We start from the raw sequence: 14,973 nt of genomic DNA on the forward strand, positions 1-14,973 counted from the left end.
ATAAACAATTCCTAAAACTTATAATGAGACAAATAACCCAACTTAAAAATTGGCAAATGAGAGCCCAGCGTGGTGGCTCACATCTGTAATCCCAGCACTTTCTGAGGCCGAAGCAGGCAGATTATTTGAGGTCAGGAGTTCGAGACCAGCCTGGCCAACATGGTGAGACCCTGTCTCTACTTAAAATGCAAAAATTAGGCAGGCATGGTAGTGGGCACCTATAATCTCAGTTACTTGGGAGGCTGAGGCAAGAGAATCACTTGAACTTGGGAGGCGGAGGTTGCAGTGAGACAAGATCACGCCACTGCACTCCAGCCTGGGCGACAAAGCGAGGCTCCATCTCAAAAAAAAAAAAAAAAAAAATTGGCAAATGATCCGAACGAACATTTTCCCAAAGAAGATATACAAATGGCCACCAAGCACATGAAAAGATCGTCCACATCATTCGTCATGAGGGAAATACAAATCAAAACACAAAATACCACTTTGAAATGAAATTAAATAAAATGAAGTAAATACAGAAAATTAAAACAAAAATACTACTTTGCATCCACTTGGATGACTATTATCAGAAAGATAGGTAATATCAAGTGTGGCAAGTACATACAGAAACTACAATCTTCACACACTGCTGGTACAAATGTAAAACAGAGCAGCCATTATAGGAAGCAGTCTGGCAGTTTCTCAATATGTTAAACACTGAGTTACCATATGATCTAGTCATTCTACTCCTAGGGATATATCCCAGATAACTGAAAACATGTATCTGCCTGAAAACCTGTATGTGAATTTTCAAAGCAACATTATTCGTAATAGCCAAGAAGTAGAAACAACCCAAATAATAAACTACTAGGTTAAGACCCTCCCTTTTGTACGTGTGTCTGGCATAACTCATTGGATTTTCAAATAATAGCAAAAATCATAATTTCAGAACTTGATAATTTCTAAGAAAATCAAAATAAAGAGGCATTTCCTAAACAGCAGGTAATTCTTTTCTGGTACGAAAGGGTAATGTGAAAACACAAATTATTTGTCTCTGAATCAGAAACCTGGAAAGAAAAAGAATGAGTTTGGTAAGGATTATTCTAAGTGCTTTCTCCACGTTACCAAATAAACTTAATTCTGTTAATTAGGTTCCATGCCTATTTAGCACAGCAGGAAATTAAGATCAGGGATAATTTAAGGTCACAAAGCTACTAAGTTCAGTGAGGCTATATTAATGCACATATAATTTTGCTATTCAACTATATGTGCCTGGAGATCATTTAACAGGCAATTCACTCTATCAATCCCTGCATGTGGGTGAATGTCACGTCGTAACATGACCTCAGAGAAGTGCACCTACAGTTTCCTTAGCTCGTCTTCATTCCTTCTTCCCTTTTACAGTAATATTCACTGCACCAATGTACAGATCATGATTTTAGCATGTAAAGATAAGCATCTTTTTTCTTACAATATGGTACTTAAATATAAGCTAAATACTTCTCTTTTTATACAACAAAAACAGTGATTTGATTCAATGCCAGACTAAAACTGGTATTGGATCAATTGTATCAGTGATAATATTAAATACATTGTACCTTACACGGGGATCTTCAAGTATATTGATGATTTTTGCATTATGGGTTGACCTTAGAACAGACATTTCCCATGAGAGTGTGCTGTATGGGAGCCAAATATAAAACCTCTCTCCTGAATCTAAAAACATTATTCTGAAGTCAGGAACTCCCTACTCACAACAGATTACTCCCTGTTCTATTTGCCATGTTCTGCACATTCTATTGCCTTTTCCTGGAACACAGGTATCCCTGTGTTTTATCTTCTATCTACAGCACACAGTGATACTGAGAACAGGACAGAAATACATATCCCACCAATGATATATTACAACTTACCTTGATCATCTTCCTTTTGTTAGTAACATTCAAATATATGCAGTTTTACTACAGTGTTGTCTAAGTACTCCATTTCTTTATTTGTAAAGTTTGCTAAGTTACCTTCTAACTCTAATTGTCTATGATTAGGAACAATGAGTTAAGGGATGACGCATGAACAGAGATGGACAGCACAAGATGCTCCTAGACAGACATGTGTTCCAAGAACTCCAACATAATTTTATTTTACAGGCCATTTTACAAAAATCAGTAAATGAATATTCAACTAGATAAGTAAACAGAAATTTACCTAAATAAGGAAAAAGGGTTGTTAAGAACTTTAGAGATTGCCTTAATTAAGTACTATATAATCTCCTTGGGAATCAATTAGAAAAAATCAAAATGTGTTACTTTCAATGTCCAAACAAAATTTGTAGAAAACAGTTTACCACCCAGACTTTGATCCCTTTGAAGCTACATAAATTGATCAGAAAAAAAAAAAAAAGATCACAGAAGCTAAATCAAATCATCAGAAGCACAATCATGGCCAGGGACAGTGGCTCACGCCTATAATCCCACCACTTTGGGAGGCCAAGGTGGGTGGATCATCTGAGGTCAGGAGTTTGAGACAAGCCTGGCCAACATGATGAAACCCCGTCTCTCCTAAAAAAATACAAAACTTAGCCAGGAATGGTGGCATGCGCCTGTAATCTCAGCTACTGGGGAGGCTGAGGCAGGAGAATTGCTTGAACCTGGGAGGAGGAGGTTGCAGTGAGCCAAGATCGTGCCATTGCACTCCAGCCTGGCAACAAGAACAAAACTCCGTCTCAAAAAATAAAAATAAAAAAATGATAATAATAAAAAGCACAGTCATAGCATTCTAGGATCGGAAAGAAGGATGTCTTTTTTTTTTTTTTTTTTTTTTTTTTTTGAGGTAGGGTCTCACTTTTTCACCCATGCTGGAGTGCAGTGGCCCGATCTCAATTCATTGCAGCCTCGACCTTCTGGGTCCAAGTGATCCTCCTGCTTCAGCTCCCCAGGTAGCTGGAACTATAGGAACATACCACAAAGCCCAGCTAAAAAAGGATATATTTCCTTTTTTTTTTTGAGAAGCAGTCTCACTCTGCTGCCCAGGCTGGAGTGCAGTGGCACAATCTCAGCTCACTGTAACCCCTGCCTCCCGAGTTCAAGCGATTCTCCTGCCTCAGCCTCTCGAGTAGCTGGGACTACAGGTGCACGCCACCACGCTTGGCTAATTTTTGTATGTTTAGAGAGACGATGTTTCACCACACTGGCCAGGCTGGTCTCAAACTCCTGACCTCATGATCTGCCTGCCTCAGCCTCCCAAAGTGCTGGGATTACAGGTGTGAGCCACCAGCGCCTGGCTTTTTTTTTTTTTTTTTTTTTTTTGAGACGGAGTCTTGCTCTTTTTGCCCAGGCTGGAGTGCAATGGCACAATCTCGGCTAACTGCAACCTCTGCCTCCTGGGTTCAAGCGAATTCTCCTGCCTCAGCCTCATGAGTAGCTGGGATTACAGGCGCCTGCCACCACGCCCGGCTAATTTTTTGTATTGTTAGTAGAGATGAGGTTTCACCATGTTGGCCAGACTGGTTTCGAACTCCTGACCTCCTGATCCACCCGCCTCGGCCTCCCAAAGTGCTGGGATTACAGGAGTGAGCCACCGCACCCAGCAGAAGGATATATTTCTTAACAGAAATTTTCATTATGATTCCCACTTGCATATCTAAATAGAGAAGTGCAGAAAATAAAATACAATAGGAATTCTAGTTCCTCATCCATCTGCCTTGTGCTGTTAGTTGGATGATATAGTTTATCTCACGGCTGCCAGCACCACTCTGTAATATTTGAAATGCACATTCTTATCTTACAATAGAATAATGTGAGAGCACCTTAGGGCAGATTATTTTATGTTCCTTCCATGTACCTTATACACATCATATACTCAAGTGAATCTGTAAGCTTGAATAGTGGGAACATTTACAGAGCAACAGACTGCTGCTTCCAACAAAACTGTTATTTTAGTCTTTTGTTTTTTTCAAGATTCAGTATCTCTATGATATTCCATTCTTTTCGTTTCATGTTCTTATAGTAAGTGTGTCACTCAAAGATACTGACAGATAAAAGAAATGCGTCCAATCTCAGTAGAGTAGTTGTTCATACATTTAAACTGGCACTCAGCACTGGAGTATTCCTAAGGAGATGTTGCCAATAAATTTCAAGACTAATTTTGTAAAATGTCCTTTATATGTGTACATCGGTGCTTCTACTGAAAAAAACAGCAGTGAGAAAATGTGAGTTTTATTTATAGTTTGAGTTGGTTCTCCTCCTAAGGAGGACATAATCAGACACAAGATACAAAAACTTATTTGTTAGCAAGAGCTGATTGAAAAAGTACCTACATGAGAAGACCACCAAATAATATACTTTCAAAATCTTCCCGATTTTAAATTTAGAACGTGTCTACTAAGTCGACACACAAAAAAAGGACAACGGTCCCCTCCACCGTTAAAGCCTGTGACTGGGTCTACGACATTATCTTCTGGAGAGTACAATCTTTTGAAAAGACCATTTTAGCTAGGATTCTTACTAAAACATAATACAAAACAACCACCGAAATTGGAGTTTAGATCATCTCATTAACCCTCTGGCTAGGAGAGCATTTTACTCATTAAACCTTTGACGAACTCAAAAACCACCACTCTAATACTTGGTTATAAAGAAGCTGAAATAAAGTATCTGAACCAAATGCACAGAACATTGTTTTGCACAAGCCCTAAGCTGCAGCAGTGCGAATCACGGCCCTCGGAGTGCCACTTCTTGCTTTTATCCCATGCTACACCTTTTCCAGTAAAGAGCTTCTTAGGAAAGGTTTCCACACCTTTTCACACACTTTCACAAAGGGAAAAGCAAATGGAAAAGTTGACAACTACATTAGGAGTATCTTTTTAGGACACAAGCTTAGCTAATTCACACAGCTTCCTTTGTCAAATACTGGACTACCAGGAAGCATCAAAACCAAAATCTGCAGTCTAAGCAGGGCACAGCTGCAGCACGTTCACTTCATTTAACCTCAAGTTGAAGCAGAAACATAAAATCTTTTTTTTTTTTTTTTTAATTTTGAGATAGAGTCTCACTCTGTTGCCCAGGCTGGAGCGCAATGGTGCCATCTCAGCTCACTGCAACCTCCACATCCCAGGTTCAAGTGATTCTCCTGCCTCAGTCTCCCAAGTACCTAGGATTGCAGGTGTGCACCACCACACTCAGCTAGTTTTTGTATTTTTAGTAGAGACAGGGTTTCACCATATTGGCCAGGCTGGTCTCAACCTGACCTCAAGTGATCCGCCCACCTCGGCCTCGAAAAGTGCTGGGATTACCGGTGTGAGCCACTGCGCCTGGCATAAAATCTTTTAAATATAGATGTTAAATTACCTGGTTGAAAAGCTAGTTGTCTCTTTTGTCTAGTCTGTTTAGAATATATTCTAACCTCCATTTTTCTGTCCATCAGCATTTTATTCCATTAGAAATTACTTCTCATGTTGAGAATGTCAACCTGGACAAACAAGATTCAACCTAACCTGGCAGGATGTGTGCTGGATGCCCAGGAAGCCTCTCCTGACTTGCAAGCGTACCCTACTTCCACTCTTCCACATCCTTCAGACCCACCTGCTCACTGCTGCACTCAGGCCCACTTACGCCATCTCTCAGCCATGGACTGATCTCGCAGATGGCAAACAAAGTATACCCAGAGTCCAGAGGAGGAAAAGGCAACTTCCTGTTGATGTTTCACATGCAATCTTACCTTTTGGACAAAGAGCAGAACTGCCTGATTCAATCTTTTATAATTTACTTTTACCTTAAGGAATTGCATATATAAACTTATCTTACTGCACGGCTTTAATTCCATTTTGAATATGTATTTTCTTGAGATTATTGATAGTCTCCATAAAAATCTTTGCTTCCTCTCATTTACATCTGAAAACAAAACAAAACAAAAATGCTGATGGACAAACGTAGTAGCATGGGCATACACCTGAACTGAGGAAAAGCCAGAATTGGCAGCACAGCACACAGGGCCTTCCTCGTCAGGAATGCACCTTGTAGAGTACACCGCTTCACTCTGATGGGTGGAAAAGGTCTCTCTCCACCTCATTTCCAATGGATCCTACATTTCTTCAAGGAATACAGATCATGTTTTATTGAGCTTTCCAATTCATCATCACAAAACTACAGTTTTCAATTGAAAATACATAATACTCAAAGAGTAAGATGGGGAAGTGGTGAGTAAACTCATTTTTTAGAATGGCAAAATGTCAGAGCTGGGAAGCAGCTCAGAGCTGCTTTAATCCTGTGCGGCTCAAATGGGAAGGCATATTTGTCCCTAACAATGAGTCAGAGAACCATGAAATGATACATAAATTGATTTTGTTAAAAAAAACCTTGACACGCAACACTGACAGAATACAAGCTGAGCAGCACTAATCTGAAAATCTGAAATCCTCCAAAATCTAAAACTTTTTGAGCACCAACATGACATCACAAGTGAAAAATTCTGATGTTTCTTCTCACCTACGAAAATTAAACACAATCCAAGCACAATGATGCATACCTGTAGTCCTAGCTACTTAGGAAGCTGAGGCAAAAGGATTACTTGAGCTCAGGAGTTCAAAACCAATATGGGCAGCATAGCGACACTCTGTCCCCTAAAAGATAAATAAAATAGGCCGGGTGCAGTGGCTCACACCTGTAATCCCAGCACTTTGGGAGGCCAAGAAAGGGAGATCACTTGAGCTCAGGAGTTTGAGACCAGCCTGGGCAACACAGTGAAACCCTGTCTCTATAAAAAATACAAAAATTAGTCAAGTGTGGTGACATGTGCCTGTAGTCCCAGGAACTTGGGAGGCTAAATCAAGAGGCTCACTTGAGCCTGGGGGGCGGAGGGTTGGGGGGGCATTAAGCCGAGATCATGCCACTGCACTCCAGCCTGGGCAACAGAGGAAGACTGTCTCAAAATAAAAATAAAAATAAAATAAAAATAAATAAAATAAAATAAAATAAAAATACATAAAACACAGTGTACAGTGACCTTTTAATCACAACACAGCATCATAGGTGGAGACTGAAAAGTCTGCTGCTGCTGTTATCTGACGGCTGATCCAGGTACTGTGGCGATGTCACTGGGCTGGTTAGTTACCCGAGCACATCATTTCCTCACTGTATTAATGCTATGTCATGTTCTTTACTGCTGAGTACTCCCATGTGAGCAAGGGTAAGAAGATGACTGCCACTTGGTAGCATATAAATCCAGAACCAGGCACGATGGTGGCATTAAGCAACCAGACTGTCCACATGGGTGGCTGGGATGGTGACATCTTTGCTTTCTGATGGTTCAATGTACAGACCTTATTTCACGCTAAATTTATTTAAAACATTGTGTAAAAGTACCTTCAGGCTATGTGTATAAGGTGTATACGAAACAATTCTGTGTTTAGACTCGGATCCCATCCCCAAGATACCTCATTATGTATATGCAAATATCCCAAACTCCAAAAATAACTGGCCTCAACACTTCTGGCCTCAAGCATTTCAAATAAGGGATACTCAACCTATAGTTATAAAAATGTCTTCCTCAAGTTATTAATACAGCCCTGGAGGCACTCCCTAAAGTCTTATTATCTGAACCTGCAAATTACCTTCCTTAATAATTAAATGCCATTTAACAGTGTTATAAGTGGTGATAAAATACACCTTATTTTACATATGCATTAATGTGAAGTCCTCCTTTCTTGAATTTAATATTCCTAATATATACGTATTTCTTAGCATTTCAGTGAAAGGGAAATATTCCATAACAATTATAATCCTATATAGCTCTTGAAAATCACACCTCAGAAGTCAAGACAAGGAATCTAAATAGAGCAGACATAAAACACTTGACCAAAGTCAGGATCCTATCTTCATTAGTCCCTCCATGCCCAGTCTAGATCCCATTTACTCCTGTCTTTGCAATTATGTTTTTTTTCCGTTATGTTCAATCCTTCCCTGTCACTGTTTCAACAGCTTATTCTGTCGCAAAAAAAAGAAAGTGAATGTGGGGAGGGGAGGAGCTGAGGAGCAAGGGAGGAGCTGAGGAGCAGGGAAGGAGGGCAGAATCAGCAGGACTGGACGTCCTCCTGGCCTCCTGCTGAAGAGGCAGCTCTCAACTGTTTCTATCTCCAACCTCCCAGAAAACTTTCCTTCTACCAGAACCAGCCTCCTGCTTGCTGGTGGACAGGGAGGACCTCTCACAGCACAGTGGAACAGACCAGCCTTTCCCTTGAAGCCCACTCTACCCTCTTCCACTTCGTCACCTGCTTTCTCAGCCTCTTGGGAATGCTCTTCTGCACTAAGTAGGGCAAAAGCTCTCTTGCCCTGTGCAATCAAAAGAAATAGTAAATCAAATGGGCAATCATAAAGATGAATACATAAATATTTAGCTATTTTATACATCTTCATTCACGTGGGCCTTTTTCTGAGACTTGGTCAATTAGATATTATTTATTTCTCACATAAACTGTATCTATAATGCATCAACAAAGATCTTCATTGTTTTTTAAAGTGCAGCTGAGAGACAGGAAAACCCTCTGAATAGTACAATGCTTCTATGACTCTTCTTCAGTTTTTATCCTTATTTTCATACCTAATTCATCAGCAGTTTCTCTGTGATTTGTTTTTGAGATACTCCAAAGTTTTCAAATGAGTAACTGCTTTTACACTATTTTGATCAATTTATATTAATTAAATCACACAGCTGCACGAATGAGTATGATCGATGAACAAGTTTGGAAGCTGACCTGGCTTTGGTAAGCACACAACTCCACTGGTGGGAAGAGGGAACAGCCCTGCTGAAGAGAAGCCCAGCGCCAGTGTGGTGCAACCCACAGGTATGCACGGATCCACAGACAGCGTTGATCCTGGTGACAGGCCACGGTATGTGTGCAAAGGAGTCTACCTCCTTGTCTCCTTGAGTTATGCTCCTGTGCTCCCAGTTTCTCATGGCTTCTGTTCACAACCATATGCTCAATTTCAGCACAAAATTATCTAAGTGAATGCCCAGTGAACACCTTATGATCCTGCAGAGTTCTCAAAATCAATTCCCTACTTCTCATTTAAAACAAATACGAACTAATAACCAATCTCTCTTATTGAAGGACATATCATTGACTCAGGTGCCCAAGGCAGAAACTTGCAAATACAGCTTTAACTTCTGCTCAAGTTTCTATCCCTGTCATGAAACTGTGCAGAAAACCACCAACTGAACTGAATTACCACCCAGTTTCTTAAACCATCTCCCTTCTTCCCACCTCCCCGAACTCCACAGATTCTTCCAGACTGCCCTCCCTAAAGCGAGGGACTCGCAACTGAAACCTTCTGACAGGCTGCACCAGGATAAAGTGAAAAGAACCACAGCTACTGAGATGCTCTCCCCATCCTCCCACAAAGCCTTGGTTGGTTATTCTATGTACTCCTGCAAACCTTTACACCCAGGAATACAGCATATCAAATTATCATCCTCACTCCAACACAAAAGTTTTATCACTCGGAGGTCAGAAATATGTCTACCCTGTTCACTGTTGTATCCCTAACACAGTACCTAAACGAGTAAAATCTCAGTAAATACATTAATAATTTATTATCTTGTGGCAACAAATGTGGGAAAAATTAACTAGCATTTAAAATATGAAGCCCAGAAAATGGGATGAGTCCAAAGAATGGCCTCTGCTGGTGCACATTCCAAGTGGTGTAATAAGGGAAAAGGCAATATTCACAGCTGAGGGCAAAATTACTTTGAGTTAATTTTCATTTTCATTTTATTTTATTCTCTAGACTTTGTATATGCATACATGCATGTCCGTTTAAGTATGCACCTGGGATCTAAACATACAAAGGAGTTAAATACAAAGTGATGACTAAAATTTTTTAATTGTATTATCAAAACAAATCACTAAAGAAGTTCTGAAGTGGCAAACACATACTGAAACAATTATTTGTATTGGGGGATGTGAGATCATGAAATATATGTATTTGGTTTTCCTCCCATTTCATGGCATAGAATTCTTAAATTCCCTGGAATCTCCCAAGTAATAAATGTCTTTTTGTATACTAATGATATGACTGGGCTGGCAGTCCTAAGGTGGTTTCAGGATGGGAACTAGTCACCAGAAAGACCGAGGCAGAATTAGACTGTTGGGACTTTCAGCCCACTCCCAATCTCCAGGTAGGGGAAAGTGGCAGAAGGTTGACCATCAATGGCCAATGATTTCAGCAATCATGCCTATGTAACGGAGTTTCCACAAAAACCCTAGGCTGGGTGCGGTGGCTCACGCCTGTAATCCTAGCACTTTGGGAGGCCGAGGCAGGTGCATCACCTGAGGTTAGGAGTTCAAGACCAGCCTGGCCAACATGGTGAAACCCCATCTCTACTAAAAATACAAAAATTAGCTGGGCCTGGTGGCGGGCACCTGTAATCCCAGCTACTCGGGAGGCTGAGGCAGGAGAAATCACTTGAACACGTGAGGTGGAGGTTGCAGTGAGCCTGAGCCAAGATCATGCCACTGCACTCCAGCCTGGGTGACAGAGCAAGACTCCGACCCAACAACAACAGAAAAAGGACTCGGTTTGGGGAGCTTCCAGATAGCTGAACACATGGAGGTTGTTAAAGAGTGGCAGCCCAAAGAGGGCATGGGAGCCCCTTGCCCTTCCCCCACACCTTGCCCTACACATCTCGTCATCTGCATCCTTTGTAATATCCTTCAAAATAAACCAGGAAACATGTTTTCCTTACTTGTGTGAGTCTGTCAAGCAAAGTAATGGAACCCAAAGAGGGGGCCATGGGGATCCTGAGAAGCATGGGTAAACAACCTGTGGTGTGGGAGTGGCATCAGAAGGGGCAGTCTTGTAGGGATGAGCCCTCATCCTGTGGGACCTGACACTATCTCCAGGTAGAGTGTTGAGACTGAAGGGGAGGGTGCCCCACTGGTGTCTGCTGTAAAACTGATTGGTTGCTGGTGGGGAGAAATCCCCACACACTTCTTGGTGACCAGCGGTCACAGAATTCTTCTGGGTTGATTGTTGTGACGCGAGAGCAGAAGAAAAACCGCTTTTTCTTCAGGAGGGAAAGGTCAAAAAATCCTTTCCAAAATATACTGAAAGCTATGAAACAGAATTCAGAAGTTCCAGGACTCCTCCAAGTTCATCTACAAACAAGAAAAGGAAACGTCAAGGAGTGCAGGCTGCAGCACAGGGGGGCCTCCCTTGCCAGGTGGTGAGGGGCCGACCCACCTCTCCTCCTTCGGGGGACACCTGAAACAGATAGCACAATGCCTGGCACACAGCATGTGTTACACACCACAGCCAAACGGCAGGCGTGGGAGCTATGAAATTCCAAGTTGCGGCCAGGCGCGGTGGCTCATGCCTGTAATCCCAGCACTTTGGGAGGCTGAGGCGGGCGGATCACAAGGTCAGGAGATCAAGATCATCCTGGCTAACACAGTGAAACCCCGTCTCTACTAACAATACAAAAAATTAGCCGGGCATGGTGGTGGGCGCTTGTAGTCCCAGCTACTCGGGAGGCTGAGGCAGGAGAATGGCGTGAACCCGGGAGGCGGAGCTTGCAGTGAGCCGAGATCGCGCCACTGCAATCCAGCCTGGGCGACAGAGCACGACTCCGTCTCAAAAAAAAAAAAAAAAAAAGGAAATTCCAAGTTGCTCAGAGAGTCAAAGTCACTGACTCCAAGCACAGAAACCAACAACAATCTTCAAATATTAGGCATTACACCTGCAGACCAGAATTGTTTCCCAGAAACAATGCAAACTGTTTAATATTAAAATATAGTGAATGTCCCCTAAAATCGTTACTTACAAAAGTACTTTTTACAAAAGAGACTGGGCTCTGTGGCTCATGCCTGTAATCCTGGCACTTTGGGGGGCCAAGGCAGGTGGATCACCTGAGGGCACGAGTTTGAGACCAGCCTGGCCAACATGGTGAAACCTCGTCTCTACTAAAAGTACAAAAATTTGCCAGGCATGGTGGCAGGAGCCTGTAATCCCAGCTACTCGGGAGGCTGAGGCTGGAGAATCACTTCAACCTGGGAAGCGGAGGTTGCAGTGAGCTGAGATCGCGCCACTGCACTCCAGCCTGGGTAACAAGAATAAAACTCCATCTCTAAAAAAAAAAAGAATTTAAGTTCCAAGAGTTTTTTTTTAATCTTACTTTGGTTTACTATTCCAAATGACAATTACCTAAGACACAGCAGTACCATCTCCATCCTATAAACAAATTGGATTACAACTACAGGCCAGTGATGGTTATATGCCTACTTCAATAGACAATGTGACTGAGAAAAGAAAAACAGCTTAGAGCAGTTGAGCTATGTGAGGTATGCAGGCCCAGAGAGCCGTGAGTGTGGGACTTGTCATGCCTCCCGCCCCAGATCCATGCTAAGCAGAATTGTTTAAAGTCATTTTGTTCCTGACTGGTTGCCTTACCCTTATCTTCATGTTCCTGAAATCTATGACAACAATGAACAATGTACAGCCAATCAATAGCTTATGTTATTTTGATGTACATTTTTTGTAAACAACTCAGGAACTGCCTTTTTTCCCTTTAAAAATCTACTTCCAACTTCTGCTAATGGGGTGTATACTCAGAGCAACCTGAATCCATACACCTGGGCTGCAATCCTCAGGCTTGGCCCAAATCAACTCTCTACTTATATTAATTTTGCCTCAGCTTCTTCCTTTTAGGCTGACATACCTGATGTAAGACAGCAGGATTCAGAATGTCTCCCCTCAATCACCTGGTTTTTCTGAGAGTGGCGCTGGGAACCAGTGTGACACTCTCCATCTTCAGAGGTCTCATGTGGTGTTTTGTGTGAGGTCTCCTGAAACTGGAACTCCCATTCTTTGGCTGAACATCTAGACTTTACTTGGACTGTTTTTCAAACTCCCTCTTTCCTTTAAGAGTGAGGGCTTTGCTGTCTTTGGACAAGAGACTGGGGTAAAGAGTTCCGCAGACAACTGCCTTCTTTCTGCCTTTGCCTCAGGGCCAGGATTTTGGGTCAAGGTTTTTCCACCTCTGCTCATGGCAGAGGTTTGGGATAAAGGACTGGCAGATACTGGTGGTTACGTTTTATAGAGCATGCTTTTAAGATTGCAGCTGTTTTCTATCATTTGAAAATCTTGGCTTAGCCTTTCATTTGTGACCAACTCCTGTTAGTTTCCTACTGAAAAGTACACAGCCCTTTTGCTCCTCCAGATGGGTGTGAGGGTCTGGTCCCCCGTTCCCTGCTTGAGCACTCCCATCCCCTGGCAGTTAGGGACAGTCCAAGACACATCACACTTAGACCCTAAACACATTCCCAGCCGTTTGTCACTTTTCAGAAGTTAGTAAATTATACAAAATTGGACTTTACAATCTGAGCAGTCTTTGTGGAAACATCAGCTGGATGTGTGTGCACTTACGGGGCACTCTCTTACATTTAGAAAGTGGAGCTGCCTAACACAGGACAGTTGTGAGCAGCAGTAGCCAAAATGAGGATCCTTTAAGTGTCTAAAATAATTAATTTGTGTACCTAATTGGGGGAAAAGTTGGCTTTAGAACCAGAGGAACTAAAAGGGAAACGTACTTTATGTTTGTGCTGAAATCTGATAAGATTTGAAAACATTCTTTTTCAGAGTTCTACGGTCAGAAGTATAAAAAGCTGATACTTTGGCTATTGTTTTTTTGGAAGGAAAAAAAAAGCCTTTCTGCTTTTTCCTCTTTTGGATCCTGTTTCTGGGAACTCTTTTCAGTCAACTGAAACTCATCTTAAAATGTGTTTGATCCCTGTTTGCTTCCTGTCTTGTTGGTATGATTTTTGTGGAGGAAAATACAAAACTTAATTTGCCTGTCAGAAAGCTTAAGATCTTCCTAAAATGGTTCCTCTGAGACTTGTTCTGTTTCCTTCCACACTTCTACTCCTTCCTTTTGCCATATTTGATACATGAAGAAATCTAGAGGACGCTTCTAATGACTCTGAGACCCGCTTCGGAACACAGAAAGAGGCGACACTCACCCCCTTCTGGAAGGGTCTTCTGTTTTCAGTACGGAGTCTGAAGAGTTGTGAGTAGTTTCCTCTCAGGTCTAAAGCTCTGCTCCCTTTTGCATTGCGCTGTCCAATTTCGTGGTTTTCGGGGGCTTTCGGGATTACTTTACACTGTGAGAGAGCGCCTGACTTTTGTGTGTGCAATGGCGGACAAGTCACTGGTGAAAGCTGCAGTTTGGGAAGTGGCTGATTGAATAGTTGTTACTGCAGGATGGCTACTGTTTCTTTACACATTTAGACAGATGCAGTTTGAACACTTGGAGGTTAGGAGAGTGCTCACCACCAAGTGATAAGATTCCCATATGGGATGGGCTGGTCACAGTGGGCTGACTGGGCCACTCACCAACCTTGAGGGAATGTCCTTGCAGTGAGAAGCACTGTGGAAGCTCTGCGTGGCAGGTGTTATGGCGTTTCCCTCCTTTGGGGGACCCAAGATTCAGTCTATTAATAAAAGTGGAATCCTTGATTTTTAAAGATGTAGATCAAGGGTGTCCAATCTCTGGCTTCCCTGGGCCACACTGATCTTGGGCCACACATAAAATACACTAACACTAATGACAGCTGATGAGATGCTTAAAAAAGAGAGAGAAAAGAAAAGAAAAAAAAATCTTCATACTGTTTTAAGAACATTTACAAATTTGTGTTGGGCCGCATTCAAAGCCATCCCAGGCCGAGGGTAGGACAGGCTTGATCTAGATGCTCTGCCTTTCATCTGTGCCTGCTTCTCAAATTTAAGTATTAGGCCCTAGAAACTACAAATGTTTTCTTTTTCCACTCATTAAAGTCAGTAATCTAACCAAGAAACATCTAGGTTGGAAGACCACCTATCTAACCAGAGTGCTCTCCAATATATGACTTTCTATGGCCGAGCGCATTGGCTCACACCTGTAATCTCAGCACTTTGGGAGGCTGAGGCGGGCAGATCCCTTGAGCTCAAGAGGTCAAAACCAGCCTGG

The 14,973-nt window shown here is 42.1% G+C and overlaps 1 protein-coding gene across 11 annotated transcripts in view; it reads right to left on the bottom strand.

Moving 5' to 3' along the window:
* Positions 1-14,973, bottom strand: part of LARP4B (La ribonucleoprotein 4B) — a 121,990-nt gene that overhangs the window by 88,198 nt on the left and 18,819 nt on the right. For 2 of the 11 annotated variants that reach the window (XM_009457842.5, XM_054660638.2), the window contains exon 1: positions 235-2,248. The exons of 7 other annotated variants lie outside the window; for them this stretch is intronic. In XM_009457842.5, coding sequence (XP_009456117.2) covers positions 235-387 — 153 coding nt within the window. In that variant the 5' untranslated portion in view covers positions 388-2,248. Of the gene's footprint in view, positions 1-234; positions 2,249-14,973 lie in introns of those variants that run through there. 2 more of the 11 variants (XM_054660640.2, XM_054660637.2) reach the window with 2 other exon arrangements.

This window comes from Pan troglodytes, chromosome 8 (genome assembly GCF_028858775.2).
Source record: "Pan troglodytes isolate AG18354 chromosome 8, NHGRI_mPanTro3-v2.0_pri, whole genome shotgun sequence".
NCBI lineage: Eukaryota > Metazoa > Chordata > Mammalia > Primates > Hominidae > Pan > Pan troglodytes.